Here is a 19,876-nt window from a genome sequence, read left to right as displayed (position 1 = left end):
TTCAACAAAATCGTTAAGAAAAACACCTTTAAGACAATTTTATGCAAAGATTGCTATATATAAAGCAATAAAGGAATTTTTTTTCTAGAAATGCTTTTCATTTGATGTTCTGAACCAACCAACAACATCAAACCGCACTGGTCAAACAGGAAGAATAAGGATAGGAGAATACAACTTTGAGACCGTTGACAATTTCTCCTATCTAGGGTCGAAAATCACAACCGATAACAGCTACGATGATGAAATCCGCGCACGGTTGTTGTCAGCCAACAGACCTTATTTCAGCTTACAAAAACTGTTCCGCTCGAAACGTCTCACCATAGGGTCAAAGCTCTTACTGTACAAGACTATGATCTTGCCAGTGCTCATGTATTCCTCGGAAACTTGGGTTCTTAGCAAGAAAAATTGCGAACTCTTGGCCGCGTTCGATAAAAGAATCCTTCGAAGAATGTTTGGCCCCCTACATGAGGATGGACGATTCCGTAGCCTACATAACGACAAAATCTATGAGCGATACCATGACCGTCAGGTTTTGGATAAAATCCGGCTCAATAGGTTACGGTGGGCGGGTCACCTAATCTGTATGGATGAGGATGATTCCTCCCGAAAAGTCTATAAGGGCAATATCTATGGTAGAAAAAGAAGACGGAGCGATGGCGTAAGTCAGGACGCCAGACAGCTTTTAGGCTTTAGTTCGACGCAAAACCGGGATGTCTGGAGTTCCTTATTAAGGTTGTTGCGTGGTTGATGATGATGATGATGTTCTGATGAAACTCAAAATTTCATTGACCACCAATGGGTCAACCATTGGCTTATGAGAAATGACCCAAAATATGGAGTGGAGTTCCGAAGGCGATCTCATGTTTGAGTAGAAAAAATCCATCTTGGGTAAAACTGACGGCCTTCGGAATAAAGTTAAGAATTCACTGGGAGAGAATGTGACAGTACGCTGCGAAAATCATGAGATCTACATTCAGGATCTCGACGAAGTAATATCTAAAAGAGAAGTTTGCAATGCGTTGAAAGAATAATTTAAGTTGGAGGAACAGCGTGAAGAATCGATTGGGAGTCTGAAAAAAGCCTGTAGTTGTACTTAACTAGCCACAATGCGACTATCGGTGGATGAAACACAAAAGCTGTTGGCAGCAAGGAAAGTGTCGGTGGGGTGTCTGCCGTCAGAGAGGGCAGATTTCCTTAAAGAGGAGTTTCAAGTGCCTTATGTTTGGGCATTTGGGGAAGGCATGCATCGATCACTCCGGTCGATACAGAAAGTGTGGGGAGAAACGCCATATTACCAAGGAATGCAATAGGCACTCTAAATGCCTATTGCGCGAAGAAAAGAAGGGGCAGGATAACGGGCATATTGCCGGAAGGAGTAAATGCCCGTAATTCTGGAATGCGTTGATTGCAATGAAAAAATAAGGTAATAATAAATAAATCTCAATCATTAATACGTGGGCATCGAATGGGGAAGCAGCGAGGATGACTTAAGAACCGAAGCCTATTAGAGGCTTTTGCGCAGTTAGATATAGTTCTGCCTAAGGAAGGTAGAGGAGAGCCTGTCAAACGTGGACCTGACCTTTGTTAGCGAGGACTCCACCTAAAACCATCATTAGGCAGTTATTTAGGGACGATGAACACAAAGCCCAGGACATCAGGTCGGTTTACAAAGGCAATGGAGTGCATAGTAGCATACTTGCTGATGCTGCACTTTGGCCTTTGAAGGTTCGTGGCTTCGCTGATGGGAATGAGAACTTCAATGAGGCAGTCCGATTTAATCCTTACCCACTGATGGAGCTTCCAATTTTAAATTGAATTTTTAAATTTGCTTATTTTGTTTAATAAATTGGTTGTCAAAGTCTTATTCGCGTTCAAATCCGAAGTGTTAGACTGATGATTCGAGTAAATTCGCAGTACTTCAGTTCTTCCATAGGGCTCCGTACTGGGCGCGCTACTGTGAAACATCAGGTACAATGGCATACTTAATCTTCCGGTTCCGGAGGAGGCCACGGTGGTGCGTTACGCTGCCCACATTGTGTTGTTTGTGGTCGCAAAATACCTAGAAGATGCTAAGTTGAACTCCTGCGAAGCATTCAGTGTTGCTGGCTAGCGCTAGGTTAATACTTGCGGAGGAAAAGACAGAATCGTTCCTTATTATCAAGCACCGGAAGAGAAACTTTGCTAGCATATCATCACTTTCAAGGGAGCCAGGAGTGATGATAGATGCAAATTTCAATTTTATGCAGCACATTGAGTATACTTCCGAAAATGCATCCACCGCTAGAATGACTGTGGCAAAATTGGTACCGAATGTAGTTAGGTTCGCTTTATACTTCCAGGCTGCTTGTAGCTAGGATGTTGTGTTCCATTTTGCGGTATGCATGCAAAGTTTGGGGAACAGCGCTGCGTGTTTAAGTTACGGACATAAACTGATGCGGTTTGCAGAAGAATAATCCGAAGGACGTCCGCCATCTCGGAAATGGTGCCGACTGACATCTTGGAAATGGCAAACATATATTCCATTATGCCCATCTCTTCCTTATCGAAAGTAAAAAAAAGCCGAAAGGGAGAAATCTATAACTGGATGGCAACAGCGATGTGATTACTCAAAGAAGTCGGAATACGGGAAGCTGGACGCTTCGCTTGTGTGAGAAATCCCTATTCACATTTGTCCATTCGCGTATATCTTTAATTCAAAATATTCTTTGAAATATATATACGTATTTCCAAATTCCGACTCCGCCGTTTATATGAGTTCACTGTATATGATGATTACGACATACACAGTGCAATAAATTCACGTGAAATTCACAACTTTGACCTTTTATAATTTTGATAATAATAGCTGGATTTTTGTCAAACTTTCCAAAATTATGTATTATGTTTTTATTAATAACCGTACTAATTTTATACTTCCTGAGTGAACTTAAGGGGGGTTTTCGGGCAAATTTCTAAAATATGGTAATATTCTTGGATAGGTTCTGAGAACGAAACCTGTTTCACTTTTTAGGGCACCAACTTTGAGTCCTCACTCCCCTATGTTTCAGCCGATATCAAAAATATCATTATTTTTTAAAAGTACTAATTCCCTTTCAGTTGATACTCAACTCGATCATATTGTGTGAAAAAAAATTACACTCTCTTTTCATACGTATGGGGAACTCCTCTTACACCCAGTGGAAAATAGTGCCACCCGTTGTATGTAAAGGGATTTACAGATCGGACGCTCTCAGCAAATTTCGTAACAACTGGTTTAGCCGTTTCCGAGTAAATCGGATGTGACACAAACAGACAGGCGGATAGACAGACATCAAATCGATTCTAATAAGATTTTCTTTTATACAAAACCTTAAAAAGGGACGTTGAACACGTAGGCTAATTATTACCATAAGTTAATACCTATAGAGAAAACCTGAGGAGGTCAATTATAATTTCACCCAATTTTTCACAGACCATGAGAATATCGCCGTCGGGGTGGTTCCAGTCGGTAAAAATCCTACACACTAACGTGTCCAGGCCGGTGTATTTTGAGGTTTCCATCCCCTAAAAAAGACAGACAGACATAGGGCTAAGTTATTACAAATTCTTTTTGGTTTTGAGATAACTCTTCCCCCTTTTTGGTCGTCCCCGCCCACTCTGGATAGTCCTTGGCCATCGCTCACTCGCACAGTCTTCAGAAGTATGGTGAATGGGCTTTACCATTGTGAGACATGCATAACCATGTACCCCTCTACTCCCTCTGCAATTGGTAGGACCTTTGTTTAATCCCTGGCTTATAAGTTTCTATTGCCGTGTATATAGCATATATCATAACATATCCAAATTGTTTGTTTGAATAAACACAATTTATCTTCGTGAAACAAAGTCCTAACATGAATATTCAATTTAGGCATTGAAATCACGTAGCGTCAACGTAATCCAAATTTTTAATGTACAATTTAAATTTCCCGTTAAAAGTGTTTAAGGGAGGATGGACAAAGTGCTTTTTGATCCACCATTATTGCGCGAACTCTATTTTTACGTAGTAATGACATTTTCACATCCAATACATACCAAGCCTGCATATACCCTTTAAGGGCACAACTAAATTTGTAATCATTTAGCGAATGCGTCACGAAAAGCTTAACAGTGAGGGCCATGGTAAAGTGAACTCTGTAAAGCGGATATAAACATATGTACGTATTGACAGTATCGACCAGTTACTTCACGGTGGCTGACACAAGCCCGTCTACCCATATGTGGTTTGCTACGGCGGTGTGTTCCTTCACAACATATTTTTATGAAATGTTATTCACAATATTTCAATATTCATGCAACATGCAAAAGAGGAAGCCAATACTGTGGTGAATGTTGTGCAGCCTCTACACCACACTGTTGAGGTTTTCATGGATTAATTTTCCCAAGATAGATGCCTGGTGGATTGATTTGGAATTTTACAAAAATAAATGGTAGATGGTACTAGAGGTTTCGGAATTTATTCACTCGGTCGACTTATGAGGGGCGGACTTTAGCTTTGAATGTATCCTGTTCTCAATACAGGCAAATTGTTCATTAAATACCAAACCTATCATACTAATATCTGATCCTATAGAATTATCTGTTGTACAGAAACTATTCCTAAAATCCACACAGTTCAATAAACTCACCTGCTTTTAACATTGAACTGCCTTTGACATTCAGAACATCCTTGTTCGATATGACGCACTCATCGATTTTCAGTAGAATTTTATTCCCGTCGATGGTAACGTTTTTCTTGAACTCGGCTAGTGATTCTAAACGTTTGGGTTCTTGCAATTCAGTCATCGAGTTTGGCGAATTTGCTAGATGGGGCTGAGCGTCTTGTACTAAAGTTTTATAATATTCTATTCCGTCCTTTAGAAGATTCGTCAGGGTTTCACTAGACCATTCGTCCTCTGGCTTTTGTGTTGTGAATGCTAAAATATAACACGCGACTGCCAGTGATTTTGCCTTCTTATCCACTTCCTCTGGCGTTAGATATTTGCAAAGTGCATCGTCACCTTGGAGGATCCATTCTCCAGGCTTGACGAAAGTCCATTCTTCCCAGTCATCTCCTTGTGGTGATTCAAGGATGTGAATATTAATTATCCGGAAAGCATCATTGCGGTGCTTGACTGGGACATTCGAGATATATCGTTCTGCTAGTTGTCTAGGATTTTTGTACCAGACAACGCAAGCTCCGCCACCTTTTTTGGGGGGACCGAGCTGTTTGGAAAGCATTTTTGTCCACTTACGCCCCAAGGCGTCCCTTTCTTTTGGATCGAAAGCAAAGTACATTCCCTTTTCCTTCCATATGGCTATGTTTTGTGGACCAAAAATAAGTCCTACGTCGTAATTTTTGAAAAACATTTCGACACCTGTCAACACCGTAGGCACATTTTCATCTTGGGATGTCACTTGGCCGTAAACCACCTTCTCAAACTCAATCCTGTAGGTCTTTTCATAAGCGATAACTTCCATGTAGCCTGCAATATGGGTCTCTATATCGAAATCATGGTCAGAAATGTCTTTGCCTAGGGACAATATTTCTGCTATCGTTTGAACATTCCACGTGCTTGAATGCTTCCTATGAAGCATCACCAGTGCTGCCAAAGTATCGCAAACAATCAGGTCGGCATCGTGCTCGTACGCATTATGCAGCAAACTTCCTTGGGTGTCATCTATGGGTTTAAAGTTACTGGTAACCTTCAAATCGAATTGCCTTTCCGTTTCCAATAAATCTTTGGTGTATCCGGGAGGCAGATGACTTTCTGCCTCAACGACTTCGGTGCTTGATTTTTTTTCTTCTGGTTCAGTATCAGGTAAAGCCTCACTTTCTTGGATCTGAGCAATCAAGCCGGACATTGTGTTTTTGAGTTCAATAAGCTTTAGAATTTTCAAAGAGTAAAGCGAAAACTGTCCATTTATGAAGGAGCTTAAATGTTCGGCGAAATTTTCGATGGCATCAGCCCGCATGACAAAGCTTTTCCCCGTACCCACTTTTGCAGGCAGTCCATCATCATCGGCATCATGTGGACAGAACAAATATGCTTTACTTTGTTCTTTCCAAATCGCGAAATTCTTATCATGTATATTGAAAATTAATGCGTCATGTTTTTCATTTAAATGGGAAGCTTCCGAGGCAAGCAATTCTGGCAGCACGGGGTTGTCTGGTGTATGGACTCCAGTAATAACATCGTTTCCAACAAAAACGGTGATTTTGTTTTGGCCAATATAAAAGGTGGGGTGCACACAATGAGGTTTAAGTACTTGCCAAGACTTTAGAGGGATGTGGGTGACTGAGGTTCTGTATAACTTGTCACCTAGTTCGAGGATTCGATGAATATCCTTTTTTATCCAAGATGAAGAGGGTATTACTTTGCTATATACGGCAGCTACAATGCAGGTTGCAGGACTCTGAAAGGAAAATAAATAAATGGGGGAAGCGTTAGTTATAGATTTCGAAGGTCAACTATGCAGGCTTTCACACAGTTTCGGCAATGTCGCCTGAAAGTTCAACATGATCATATTGACTGAGAAAGCTAAGTTTACTAGGAACTGGAGGAAAATTGGTGAAATCACTAGTTTTAAGTTTTTATAATAATCGTTGGCGTAACAATCCAATAGGATCAGGGCCTTGACATCTGTTAGAGCAATTCATTCAAGACCGTAACGGTACACTACAGTACTACAGTACTCTATAGGAGGCAAAGTGGTCAGCATTGCGCTAGCCCGAGATTATTATTCTGATTTGACTCAGGTTCACAGCTGAGAGCTGACTGGTATCCGATGTCAAATCACGATACAAATTCCAATGGCACCCGTAAGATTCGAACCGCGGCCTTCTGACGGCGTTGTGCTCTACCTTCTCAGCTATCTGGATACAGTTTTGATTATTTAGAAGCATAAATAATTGCTGATGGGAGTGTAGCTATTGTAAATCGTTAAGTTGATTATTTTAATGAACTATTTCTTACACTAAATTTTGTCGACCGTCCATCTTCCACTAAGACTTGCACTTACTCGTGACCATGGCGGGCTGGGTCCAGAGTCTTCACAATTTAGTGCGACTGTCATGCAATTTGCTCGATCCGCCACAGAACTTCACCCGATTCAAACCAAAGGGCATCTCATTGAGGAGCCAAACGTATATCTCCCTCAGCTCGGCTGTCGCAAGTCAAAATATATGCTTTACGCACCTCTCTTGGCGGGAAGAAGGGCTTTAGCCGGGTCTGGGAGACCCTCTTGATTGTGCCCCGGACATCGAGGTTACAATGGTGTTGGCCTTGCTTGAGGACATTGAAGGAGCTCTCGCAAGGTGCCTGAAGCGGCTTCCAGGAAACGTCCATCTTAATCAGACATGCATGCATGAGTTGAAATCCCTAGGCACGTCGTTGGCGGGAGAGGTGGCTGGCAATCCGATGGCGTCAAGACCCAAACTAATGTGTAAGATTCAGATTCTCTTCGTATATCAGCTTCGTGATTGACTGAACAGAGGTAGAACGAGTGGCAGGACTTGCGATCAAGGCTGAGGAGTGTACCTAATTTCGAGAAAAACGAGGACTCGAACTACATTCGCTCGTCGGTGAATTTAATTGCCAGCACACTGAGGTATAACATCCACTTTTCACAGAGGACCTCGGTACAAGATTGTGCAGCAATATATTTTAGAGGTATCGCCTCAAACCACCGCGTGCACATATCTGTGATTGGGAAGCAATAACTCAAATCATGCGAGTTTCGCAAAGGGCCATTCAAATTGAGGTGGATTGTGTGGAAAAGCTTATTGGACCGAGTGAACATGCCGTAAATCTTTCCTCATCTCTTTCGTAGGCTTGCACTTCTGGGACGCAATGCACTTGATCCTGACCTCAACCGACTGACTTTAAATACAATTCTTTAGTAGCTGTCAAACAATTAAGTTATGTTCGGCTCTTTCCAGAGCATTCTCAATTGTATGCGTTTATCATGCAAATTGCTCGCTCCGCTACAGGAACATCGTCAAAGAAGTAAGGCAAAGAAGTGTCCAGGGAGCGGAAATATTTAAATTTTTGGACATATAATTCTGCGAAAAAAACACGCAATATACCTCTGCTTACTTAAGCACCTAAAAGCAGAATGGAAAAGAAACGGAAGAAGTTTCCTTAGCGATGAGATCAATAGTACATATTCCGTACAGTGGACCATGTAAACATGATTAAAATACAGAACAAATGCAATATCACTAACATCACACAGTTTATAGGATAATAAAACCTTATTGAAATCGGTTCATTGTCTGTCTGATTGTCTTACACACGCACTTTTCTCGGAAACGGCTGTATCGACTGACACGGAATTTGGTGAAAAGTTTAGCACTGTGAACACCCATGCTCATAGATGCAAAAGGGGGTGTACATTTTTATCCCAGCGAATATAGCCACGTGGGGGTATTAACTGAAGGGTATCGATTAGTACTTTCTGAAATCAGTATTAGTTTTGGTATTAGGGGAATGTGAGGGATGGAAAATGAGCACTTATTTTGTGGCACCATTCTCAGAAGCTACTCAGCTAAAAATTTGGAAGCTGTCACTTATAGTATCTAGGATACCTAGGGCCCAAAATATAATAATAGCATATTACTATAATTTTTGTAAATTAAGTAGAAATCCTCGAAGATTCATCCTAGAATCATAAAATAAATGAAATCTCCAATAATATGAGCTGCGATATAAAGTTTGAAAATTGCTAACAAAGTTATAATAGATCAAAATTGTCGCTCTTGTGCAAATTTACTGGAAGACACTAAAGTCTGACATATTATACGCATACACATTGCGAGCTAGGTGCGAATATAATATATATGAAATAGACAAAACCTTTCATACCTGAAGCGTCAAACTTCCGGTTTCTCTACTTGTTTAAAAAGGGGTTGCTTTTCCCAAAACGAGGAGTCGTGCACTAAAGAAAGTATTAGACAGTTTCTCCCTACCTGGCCTGGTCCATCATACACAGTTCAGAAATTTGAAAGGCCAATGCGTGAAAAATAACAGGTGGTTTGCAGTTACCAAGAAGGACTACTTTATTTTGATATTAATTGTTTAAGCTACTTTCGCTATGCCAGAAATGATTGTTAAAACAGGTATTTATTTAAAGTTCGCTCAACCCAATGGCAAATTTCCTAATATTTCTTCAGTAGCAGTACTGACTAAATCCTTGGACCGTTACATCTTTCCCAGGGAGTGGAGGAAAAGTTTGTTATTTCGTATTCCGAAAAAGGGCGCCTATCTCAACTGAAGGGATATTTCCACGCTTCCTTCTGTCGCGAAGACAGTACCTAAAATCATTCTGAAGCTTACAAATAACTCCTCGAGAGTTTCAGGACATTTTATCCACAGCCAGAAGGTCGTGGTATCGTAGACCGTTGTTGATGTCGAATGGTCGTGAGAATGATCCTGATGTTTTTTCTGGCCTCGCACGTTGGTCAGGGTCAGCCTAGTCAGTCTTATCAATTCTTTCTTATGAATTCTCTCATGGCCGTGTACAGTTTTATCCTGTCTATGCTATAGGCGGCTTTAAAGTCGATGAATAGACGGTGCACCTGGGGTCCATATTCCAACAGTTTTTCCATCGCTTGCCGCAGAGAGAAAATCTGATCTGTTGCTGATTTGCCTTGAGAGAAGATTCTTTGGGATGGGCCAATTTTGTTCTGGGCGTATGGGGCTACCTGGCAAGACAGTATTGAATATTGTTACGTTACTTGCTTTACGTAGACAGCAAGGAACTCAGCTATGCTTAAAATAAAATTATGATTTATTATATTAATTTTCATAACTTTATCTAATGAGCATTCAGCAAGTTTGTAAGGATATTATTGTGGCGATTCGTAGATCAGTTGTATCAATTAGTCATTTTAAAATATAATATACTGGTACAATCTAAACATAGCTTCTAATGAGTTCTATTATACAAAATTTACCTGTTTATTTCTTGACTGTAGCCCGAAAATTTTATTTCCCTGACTATAAGAGCCGCTTAAAATTTGTGCTCTGGGGGAAAGAGTCCGGTACGCCCTCGACAACGGAACGATTTCTGGCCTGAAAAAGAAGTATTCATACAGTCCAACTTTATATAATAGTTTATTACATAAAATCGCACAGATAAGCTAACGACAGAAAGCAACTAAATGATTGAGGCTTTCTGATTTGTATTTTCGACAAACATGGGGAGTTGCATATGTGATATGCGGACTTCATTTTCTTAGAGAGTAAGTGCACAGTCTGTAGGCTTTCAGTAACCGGAACCCCCATAAATAATCGAAGACCAATGTAATTCACAGTATCCAGGTTTCCAGAAAAGTTTCCGAGAAAAGTGCGTATGATAGGCACACACGCAGGCAGACTGATAGATAGGCAGAGAATCGATTTTAACAGGGTTTTGTTTCCCAGGAAACCTTAAAAACAACTTCACGGACAAAAAAGAAGCCTGAGAAAACCAATTAACCTACCTAAATACGGTGAGCAGCTGCAACAGCTGGGAAAGTTTTACTGGATCCTAAACAGGACGCAGTAGTACATATCACACTGCGCCCCCCTGTCACGAGAAAAAAGGGAATTTGAGGTAAGCCCGATTGGAATAGTAAATTCTCCGTAAATTACAAAGTCATCAGGCGTTGAAATTCTGAGGTATATCAGCAAAGTAATAAAATACAGGGCCGAAATTTCATCAAGCGCTTCATTAATCAATCTTGCAAGTATGAGACTACTTGTATGAAGTATATTTTCAAAACTGGCGTTCCTTATGATCTAGGTATCAACATCGCAAATCTAAAATTTAACGCATTGTCGTCCCCCTTGTCGCCTTATATGAGTGATGGCTTGAAAGACGAAGATGCTGTGTAGGACCAGTACTCTAACGTACCATAGTTACATCCGAAATAAGTGATCGGTCTGATGGTGTCAACATTTAATTCACGCTGAGGGCGCTTACTTGCCAAAATTGATCCAAATGTCAGAATTGATGGGAAACGATCAAAAGCCCGGCCGAAGCAACGATCGCTTACTACCATGGATGATGGTTTGAGAGCCTCCACCCAGATGAAGCCTTTAACCGGGCAAAATAGCGCAACCGATCAAGCCGAGCCGATCTCGCTTTTGAACAGTGCAAAGGCTGAAGAATAACAACATTGGTCGATAGTTATTGTCATATACACATATCAGCGAATGCAACAAATATAGAGGTATTTCGTTGTTGAGTATTAATAATAATAATCGTTCGCGCGACAATCCAATTGGATCTGGGCCTCGAAGTGCGTTAGAGTACTTCATTCAAGACCATAACCGCACACTACAGTATTATCGTCCACTGAAGGAGGCAACATGATCAGCGTTGCACTCGCCTGTGATTATTACACTGATTAGATTAAGGTACTCATTCGCAGCTGAGTCGACTGTCATCCGTCACACTGCCACCAGTGAGATTTGAACCGCGACTTTCCTTCGCTGAGCCATCCGAATACAGAATGTTATTGGTCCACATCAGTGAAGAAGCACGCTAGGAAAATGATCAACCGATCAGATATTCTCCTTGTGGTAATCGATAAAAAATCTGGAATGCGATCAGAAGTTGTAAAACCATTTTATCGGTTTCAGGACCGCCATAGCCACGGTAAACTAAACTGATTGGAGTAACCGAGCTGACTATGACTAAAGTACGAAATTAGATCAAAGCAGCTGGATGACTGTTCTCTTTAACGTGTCATTAAAGAAAATGATTCGAGATTGCAAATTGCAACGGGCCAATATTTGGTTTGAAGAGAGAGAGTCCCTTGTTTAGCTAAGCTCGCACCCGCACGCATGATAGATTCGCATTATACGATTTGCAGGCAAAACAGCCATTTCCAATTGGTGACAGCTGGACTTTCGTTATTTATCTCTTGGTGTGTTTGAACGTGGGAATTGTTCTCTAGAGGTTAATAGAACTTCTAAAGATGATTTAGAGGAGAAATGCTTAGTACCCGCAGCCCAAGGGTAAGAATCTGGATTCGTTTGAACCACATGTGTTCTGTGCCGGAGCCTCCGCGTGGACGTCGCTTTTCGACGGCTCTAGTGACTTGATGAATACCTCTCGATTCCAGCCTCCTCCTGTTGGCCAGTCAAACTGCTGAAGGTTCCGCTCCTCACTTAGTAAGACTCGCGATATATTACACATAGGGTGAGTGAGCCCCAAAAAAATTAGGAGCGTTCCTGTGAGACAAGCGTAACGAAAAAACAATGTCCAAAATAACATTTTAAATCTCAAAATAAGAAACTTCAAAGAGAGAAAATCTGTTCAAACTTTCCAGAGTTATGAACAAACAAGTTTAATTCACCGTCATTACCTTCAGAAAGTGAAAAGTGGCAAATTACTTCTAATGTCTCGTGCAAGATATAATTTTGCACGCACTGAATAATGTCAAGACTTGATCATTAGACGGGTCTGGCTTCGTCGTGCCTTTAGGCCTTTAGCCAATAATCGTCCAAAAACCTTGCTCCCAGAGGCTTCTACAAGGCTCAGAGCATTAAGCCTTGTAAAAGAACTTCACTGAAAAGCAAAGTTTCTTGAGACATACTAAGGAAAAGAAGAAGCAAGATTGGATCTATGGATTTATTCCTTCTACAATTCTTTACGACTTTTCTATAAATCTATAATGAACTATATTATGCTATCCTGAATCACATATCTTCCCCAATATTTTCCAAAAGGAAGTAAGTAACACACCTCATCACCGTTTGTGTCATTTCCGGGGCCCATTAAGATACTCCAAATTAAATTTAAGAGAAGGGGGCCATTCAACGCTATTAAATATTATCTTTCTCCTGCCCTACTTACTTTTGAGCACGTAAAAAGAAACCCTTAAAAATGTTGATAGCATTGATATTAGCAAACGGTCTCCATAAGCAATCAATTCCCAATTTACCCTATTCAAGGCATCCATTAGCGGATGGGGCAGTTTAATGCACGAGATGACTTTGCTCCATTTCACAATGCCTGAGCCTAGTGGCCGAGATACATCCTTAACTTGAACCGATTCGGTTAGGTTTTTACAGTGCTACCCAACTCAATTTCTCCTTATGTGAAAACTGTAAAACATTTCCCAGACACGACTCACCTACTTTCACCTTCAGCAGTGGGAGAAGTAGAAATTCGCTTCATAATTTTTTTTTTCACGCAGAATTTTATCTAGACACGATAGTTAATTAATAAACTCACTCAAAACGTTAACAAAATAAATACAACCCAATTGCTTTTGCTAAAAAAAATTAAACGAAACGCTTAACTGACAATTTTCGTAACAAACTTCATACTAACTGAGCTCCTTTTGATGTATTCTTAAAATTCGAATTCAGGTGACTGAGTTAAGATAGTTATCATATATCGAAAGGGAAATTTCTAAAAACTGATGGAAGCAGACGAAATTATATTTTTCATATTAATTTGGAGAGAAGCTTTGTTTCACCTTCCTTTTCTTTTGCCTTTGTCTCGTTCACAAGCGGGGTCGGTTCGTCGTGATCAGTTGTGCCATTTTGTTCTATCAAAGGCCTGACCTGAATGCAGTCGCGAGGCTTTCAGATCACCACCCAGCGTATCAAACTACCGTTGTTTTGGCCGGTGTTTTGTTCGTTTACCATCGACTTCGATTTTCAGGCCAATCTTGGCGAGTGAATTCTCGTTAGCGTGAATTACATGACCATACCATCGAAGACGTCCCACTCGTTATTTTTCCAAGATTGAAACAACCCCATATCGATCGCGGATATCCTCATTTCGGATGTGATCAAGTCATGTCACGCCACTAGTCCAACGTAACATCTTCGTTTCCATTACGGCGAGACTTCATTCATTTTCTCTCTCAGAACCATAGTTGGCAACAGGGCGGACAACATTGCGGCAAATTTTAGATTTCAAGCGTTCATTGATACCTCTATCAATTGTTTTCAAGGTTTTGTGAAAAACTTGTTAAAATCGCATTCCAGCCGTCTGTTTCTATTCGGTAAAACACCGCCAAAAGACAGTGGGGCATACATTACCAATATGTGGGATTTTAAACTATTAAAACCCTTCTTAATTTCTGCCCCTTCTTCGCAGAACCACCTCCAACTATCTCTCTCTGCTTACTTTAAATCCGCCCTGCATTCTAGTTCTTCTGACACGCAAGCATTTCCCCAATTAGGCTTTTCAGTCTAATTATCCTTCTCAATATTCCCTCCGAATTCCTGCTTTCCTCTGTAATTCTTGAACGATGGAAGAAAACTTGTGTGTGGATGTGTTTGTGGTGGAGGAAACCATAGCCTCTAAGCCCTGGTTACCAATTGTATTTGACCCCTCGTCTAACGGAATATCACGGAATCGTTTATGTATCGCGATTTCCGTTAGTGAATCATCTTGGAGAATTGTTTGAATGCCTACAAATCTTCTGCAAGTCTCCCTGCTTTTCGACAGGGCAAACAGGTTCTGACAGCAAAAGTTTGGTGTGTCTAGCAGTATTTTGGCTCATTACGAGAAGCTTGTTCCCAATTTATGAAGACAGTCTTAGCCAGTGCTACTGATACTCCAATTGCTGGTTCCGGTCCCGGCATAGGGACATTGAACCCTCTCTTGTTATCTGGCATTTGAGATTCCATTTCCCTCTACACCACAGTGACCAGCTACCCACAGTAGTTCCACCGTATTGAATCTAGAAATACGTTATAATTCAGGCGATTTCTACATTCCTGGAAGATTTGCGGGATGATTAAAGAACTACTGGATGCCCTCTGTGTAGCCTGGCTATAGCTGCAATACGCCTGCCCTTCAATCCATGGTTGAGAAACCACTTTTATTTGAGAGGTAGACTCCCATCTCTCCAGAACCTTGTTCTGTTTTTAAGCCATCAGTGTAGAAGACTTCCGTATATCTCGCCATCTATTCTTCAGGGACTTCATATCTTCTACCACACATGGGTGGGTACCCGAGATTCAGAAACCGCGAATGGTTCAGTTCTCCTAATAACTATTCCAATGCTCTGTGCCAAGCACGTGCGTTGTTTTCCCATAGATCTAAGCGAATTATCCTATGAGCTACTCATTGCAGCGCTTTGAATGAAGGGCTGAGTAGTGCATTTAGAGCTGCGCCGAATGTTATGCTCATGGCACCGGTAATACCCAGGCACGTAGTTAAAATCTTTTTGTCTCACTTCAAGCCACCACACTATGGATGCATAACCGCAAACTCGTATATCCACGTCTTGAGTCCCCATGTGAAGGCAAAAGTTTTATTTCTTAGCAGTCATCCTAATTGCTCTATATCCTCCTTTAGTATTGCTAAATAGATGCCATCCATGCCGGGGGCTTTGAAGTGTTCAAAGTACGCCATGGCAGCTCTTACTTTTCCAATCGTAACAACCACCCACAAAGTGTCCGCAATACTGCAATTCATCTAGCAATACTTACTTATTCAAGGGGTTGCAGTAGCTGCCAAATTTCTTCTTCCACTTCTCTAACCAGTTTTTTCGGATGATGTACTTCCAAGAGGGTCTGTACTGATCCCAGTCTGGAGTTAGCGAAAGTACTATCGGGATTTCTAATAGAGTCACATTTGGGCGATTCATCATTTAAGACTCTGAAAAGCCTTGAAATCTCTCTTTCGAATTCCAGTTCCTCACAGTATGTTCTTTAAATTATTTACCCTGTGAGTCTGCATACTTATTGTTTTTACGAGCAGGGTTCAGAAGTCGCCTGGTTGATTACCTAAGTTTTGCAGTTCGCGGCTCCATTTAGGAACCATTTACTACTTTGTCATCGGGAAGGAGGACAAATTTCCTCATTGCACTGTTAACGTATTCGATTCAAAGTTTCGAATTGATCTTCTATTGCGAAGGAGTCCCTAGTCGTTTAGGGGTTGCATGGTGGAGGACAGAAGGGCAAGTGAACTGATGTATAATATTTTCGTCTCGCCATTAATCTGGTCTTGTGAGATAACTATACCTAGCTTCTGGGAGGAAAATGGTCTCATCGTGGTTGCCCTCTAACCGTCTTGACATTAGAACACAAGCGCTTTCATCTTAAAATATCTTAGCTCCCTTTACTGATCCAATGTCGTAGATTCTATTAAATCGGACCCATGGCTCTTGCATCAGTAAAATATAGGGGTAGTCCTGCAGCTTTGTCAGCATACCGGCACTGAGGAGGATGCTTTGATATGCTGCAGGTTAATTTTACAAATTTTTATACTTTTCGTTATAAGCTTAGTTTAATGTGTAGTGGAAAACAATTGGAAGCACATGCCACGTCGGCCTGTGATCAGGTTTTCCTCACGCCATACTGTCAGAGACTCGAACCTCTCGTTTTTCATTTCTCTGAAAATAGCCACAGTTGATGTAGCCCCATCAATTCCCATTTCCTCGTCTATGAAAGGTCTTATTTCATCCCGTAGAGCATTCGTCTGTTTTTCCTTTAACTCCTTCACTGGTTTGTGGTGTCTGGTTTGAATAGCTCAGGTCTCATAAACTGGCATCACGTCTCTGACTTCCTTTCTTTCGCTTGTTCCATAAATGGGGTAGGAGAAGTTACTAATAGGTAGGATTTACTTTGTGTGTCCTCTTGCCTGTGCGAGCATACGGAGGTTCCGTCGTTGTATTCACTATCCTCCGCGAGAATCACCATTGTGGGAAAGCGCACCGAAGGCGCTGCAATTTGCTGCTCTCAAAATGGAGATAATGCATTAAAATTTCCTGATATGATGACTGTCCCTGAGCAGTCCCTTCAGACTCTTTTGGTCCATTTCGAATATCAATTTTGTAGATGAGTCCTTCCTGGTATTCATCAACTTTACCCTCCACCCTCCTCTACCTTCTGTTCATGTCCTCCGCCTTCCTTCGAAGACCAGGTATCCAACATCCGACTTGTTCTTTCCTACGCAGCTCTGTGTTCACAATAGCGAAGTTGAACCCATAGGCCAGAACTCAAAGCCGGGATTACTTGCTGGAGCCAGTTTGAGGCATTGAGTACACATCAGTGTACTCCAAATGGAGGAGACCATTGCGAAAACCTTGATTATTAAATCTTGGCTTCCCTCCAAGTTCCAACTCTTTTTCACAGGGGGATGGTAAATTGTTCCTCAAACATTTTACTATCCTTGGAGGAATCTCTTACGGTAGTGGTCAGAAATGAGCACAATAAAGCCGCTGACAGAGGAGTCTGGTGCGTCCAGTATGGGTCTCACTGGGGTTACCAGGAAGGTTCCGCCTTCTTGTGTCCGAAGTGGAAAGAGCACTTCTCTTGGCGGCTCAACGTTTATCAATATGTGTGTAAGAATTAGGATAGCTTCGAGTGCCGCAGTCGGCGTAGTACTCATTTCTCTCTCCCTCTAATACTTATATATACTTACTTATACCTGCTTTTAGCAAAATTCAGTTTTGGTCACCAGACGAGGCATGCATACATCTAAATGAATCAGTTGCGGTGAAAGTCCTCAGGTCTTACCTATCGCAGTCCTACAGCACCAGAGCAATCTGCAGGATTTCTGATATTGTTCCTAGATATGGTGCTTCCACGTTTGTTTGAAGTTGAAATGCACTCCTCAATACTTGACTGTTTGTACCAGCTGGATTTCCGCCCCTGCTAAGATAGGTAGCGTATAGCTCCCCACCTGACGTTCCTAGTGAACATAACTAGTCCAGTCTTCCTAACGTTTGCCTTAAGTCCATTGCAGGCACCAATTGTGGATTGGTCGTAAATTTGCCGGTAATTATTATGATTAGGTCGTCCGCAAATTCTTGCATGAAGATTTTTTGTCCTCCAAGAGCCATAGCAAAGTATCCCTTATCAGTAGCCTTAACAGAGAGGAGAAAACTCCTCCCTGTGGGCAACTCCTAGGACATCCTGCTTCAATAGACTTCTGGCGACCAATATGTGGATTTTTCTCCACTCCATCATGTGAAGGCTCCAACTGCGAACCGATGCCATGCTGCACGAATTTTCTCAAATGGGGTATAATTGAATGTACCTTCGATCTCCATGTATGCGCCTAAGGCGTATTCTTTTTCGGACATTGCCTTTTTAATTTTTGCCATGAGCTCATGGAGTGCTGTCTCTGTGGATTTGCCTTTCTGGTAGGGGTGTTGCTTATGGTAAAGTGGCCACACAGGAATGTGTGTATCCTATATGAACGGATCTACTAGTCTTTCTAGTTATTTTAGTAGGAAAGAAATTAGACTGATGGGCCGGGAGCTTTTTGCATCCGTGTAGATGGGTTTCCGTGGTTTGGGAATAAATATCAACTTCATATCAGGTCTGTTAATTGCAATATACGTGCTTGCTATGTGGACCCAGGCCATCCATTCCCTCTGTTAATAGCGCAAGGATGATGCTATCCCGACCTGCAAACTTGTATCTATGGTACGAGTTATATGTTAAAATCCAATTTTTCGCTTGAGGGCTGTATGCACCTGTCAGCCCCGAGATGAGATTTTGGATGCCCATTACGGAGTCAATGCGCCTCTAGTCCGGGAGAGTGCTACCATTTCATACTCTCCACTCTCCGAGCAGAGCCGCAATTTCAGATAATGCCACCGTAATGTTGATGACCTCTGGCCTGGCCACCTTGAAGAAAGTGTGTTCATTACTTAAATTAAGGATCTTCAATTCGGTTCCTACCAGATACTCCAGTAGCCTCGAACCTCTCGCATTGATGTTGGAACTTCCCCCATGGTGGGTGTTAACATCATATCCTGCTGTTATCCCCATGCCTTTTCTTTTCCCATATTGGATGCAAGAGCGGGGTCGAAGTTTATGCCCCTGACCAACACATGGTTTTTGTATGAGGTAGTTAAATGTCTTGCAGTTATTGATCCGACGAGTGATAAGCGCAGTCGCTGCTTTAGATACATATACCGGCTCCCAGGCAATGTGCCTAGCCGATGTGCCCTCACGTATAGCGGAATGGCATGCAAACTGAACAGATAAATTGGCGTATGTTGGACCTTTAGTCAGAGATCCAATGGTATGTTGACTTTATTCTAGTCTGGAACAATACCTGAAAGATTTTTTGTTGTTATGGCGAAGCCTCGAAATCTTGTAGGTGAATAACATAAATTTTTGTACAGAGTCATCTTTAATAAATATCATATTCCCTATATTAGGTGACCAAACAATTCATGTATAGCAGATCAACACAACCGGCGGTTTCTCCGTTTAAGGCTAGTTAAAAGAGGGGGCATTAGCCAGAGGAAACAATTGTGGTTTAAGAGAAGAGGGGAGTGAAAGGGGCTGGACCAGAAGGGAATAAAGTTTGTGACAAGTTGTGGAGTTTAGTTCTAGAGTGTTGGGTCTTAATTTGGTGAATAGTTTAGCGTTGGCCTCGTTTTCATTGTCTCTTTGATTATTTGACACTTCTATTAATTTTTTTAGCTTTTAAGTGTACTCATATCAATAATGGATACAAAATATAACTTAAAGTCTGCAAAAATTATGAAAGAATCCATGGGGCCATGGAAGGCAGTCGAGTTTATGAAATACGAAAACTAAACTAGTCTATCATTTGAACATTTTCAAAAGTCTGTCCATTGTCGTATTTTTCATATATTCAATACTGCCAGTAGTTAAATTCGAATAGTTTTTCCGATTAGATGGTCATATTTACTTTGTGGTTATTTCCAGCGAAATTTTTAAATAAAAGCCCATATTTCAGGCGCCCTTTTTCGGAGTGCTTAACAACTTTAATTTATTTGCTTCCAACGAGATTCTGCGCAAAACTCAGTTATTCATCAATTTATAATTATTGCACACTTTCTGTTGCCTGGGACACATTATTTCAATTAACATTGTTCCCATGAATGAACATTTTTATTTCTATATTTAAACAACAAAATTCTATCTGGTCT

General features: G+C 41.3%; 2 protein-coding genes across 5 annotated transcripts in view; one reads left to right on the top strand and one right to left on the bottom strand.

Annotated features, from left to right (window-relative positions):
* The window catches only part of LOC119649570, a 49,660-nt gene extending 36,361 nt beyond the window's left edge, over positions 1-13,299 (bottom strand). For all 3 annotated transcript variants that reach the window (XR_005249153.1, XM_038051771.1, XM_038051772.1), the window contains exons 1-3: positions 13,127-13,299; positions 9,956-10,073; positions 4,647-6,414 (exon numbers count right to left, since the gene is read on the bottom strand). Coding sequence is in view for 2 of the 3 variants with exons in the window: in XM_038051771.1 (XP_037907699.1) it covers positions 4,647-6,414; positions 9,956-10,073; positions 13,127-13,170 (1,930 nt within the window). In the remaining variant the exon portion in view is untranslated. The remainder of the gene's footprint in view (positions 1-4,646; positions 6,415-9,955; positions 10,074-13,126) is intronic.
* Positions 1-19,876, top strand: part of LOC119649571 (glycine receptor subunit alpha-2) — a 371,241-nt gene that overhangs the window by 134,411 nt on the left and 216,954 nt on the right. The window lies entirely within an intron of this gene.

The sequence above is a fragment of the Hermetia illucens genome, chromosome 2 (genome assembly GCF_905115235.1).
Source record: "Hermetia illucens chromosome 2, iHerIll2.2.curated.20191125, whole genome shotgun sequence".
Classification (NCBI taxonomy): Eukaryota; Metazoa; Arthropoda; class Insecta; order Diptera; family Stratiomyidae; genus Hermetia; species Hermetia illucens.
This window is presented reverse-complemented; position numbering and strand designations above follow the sequence as displayed.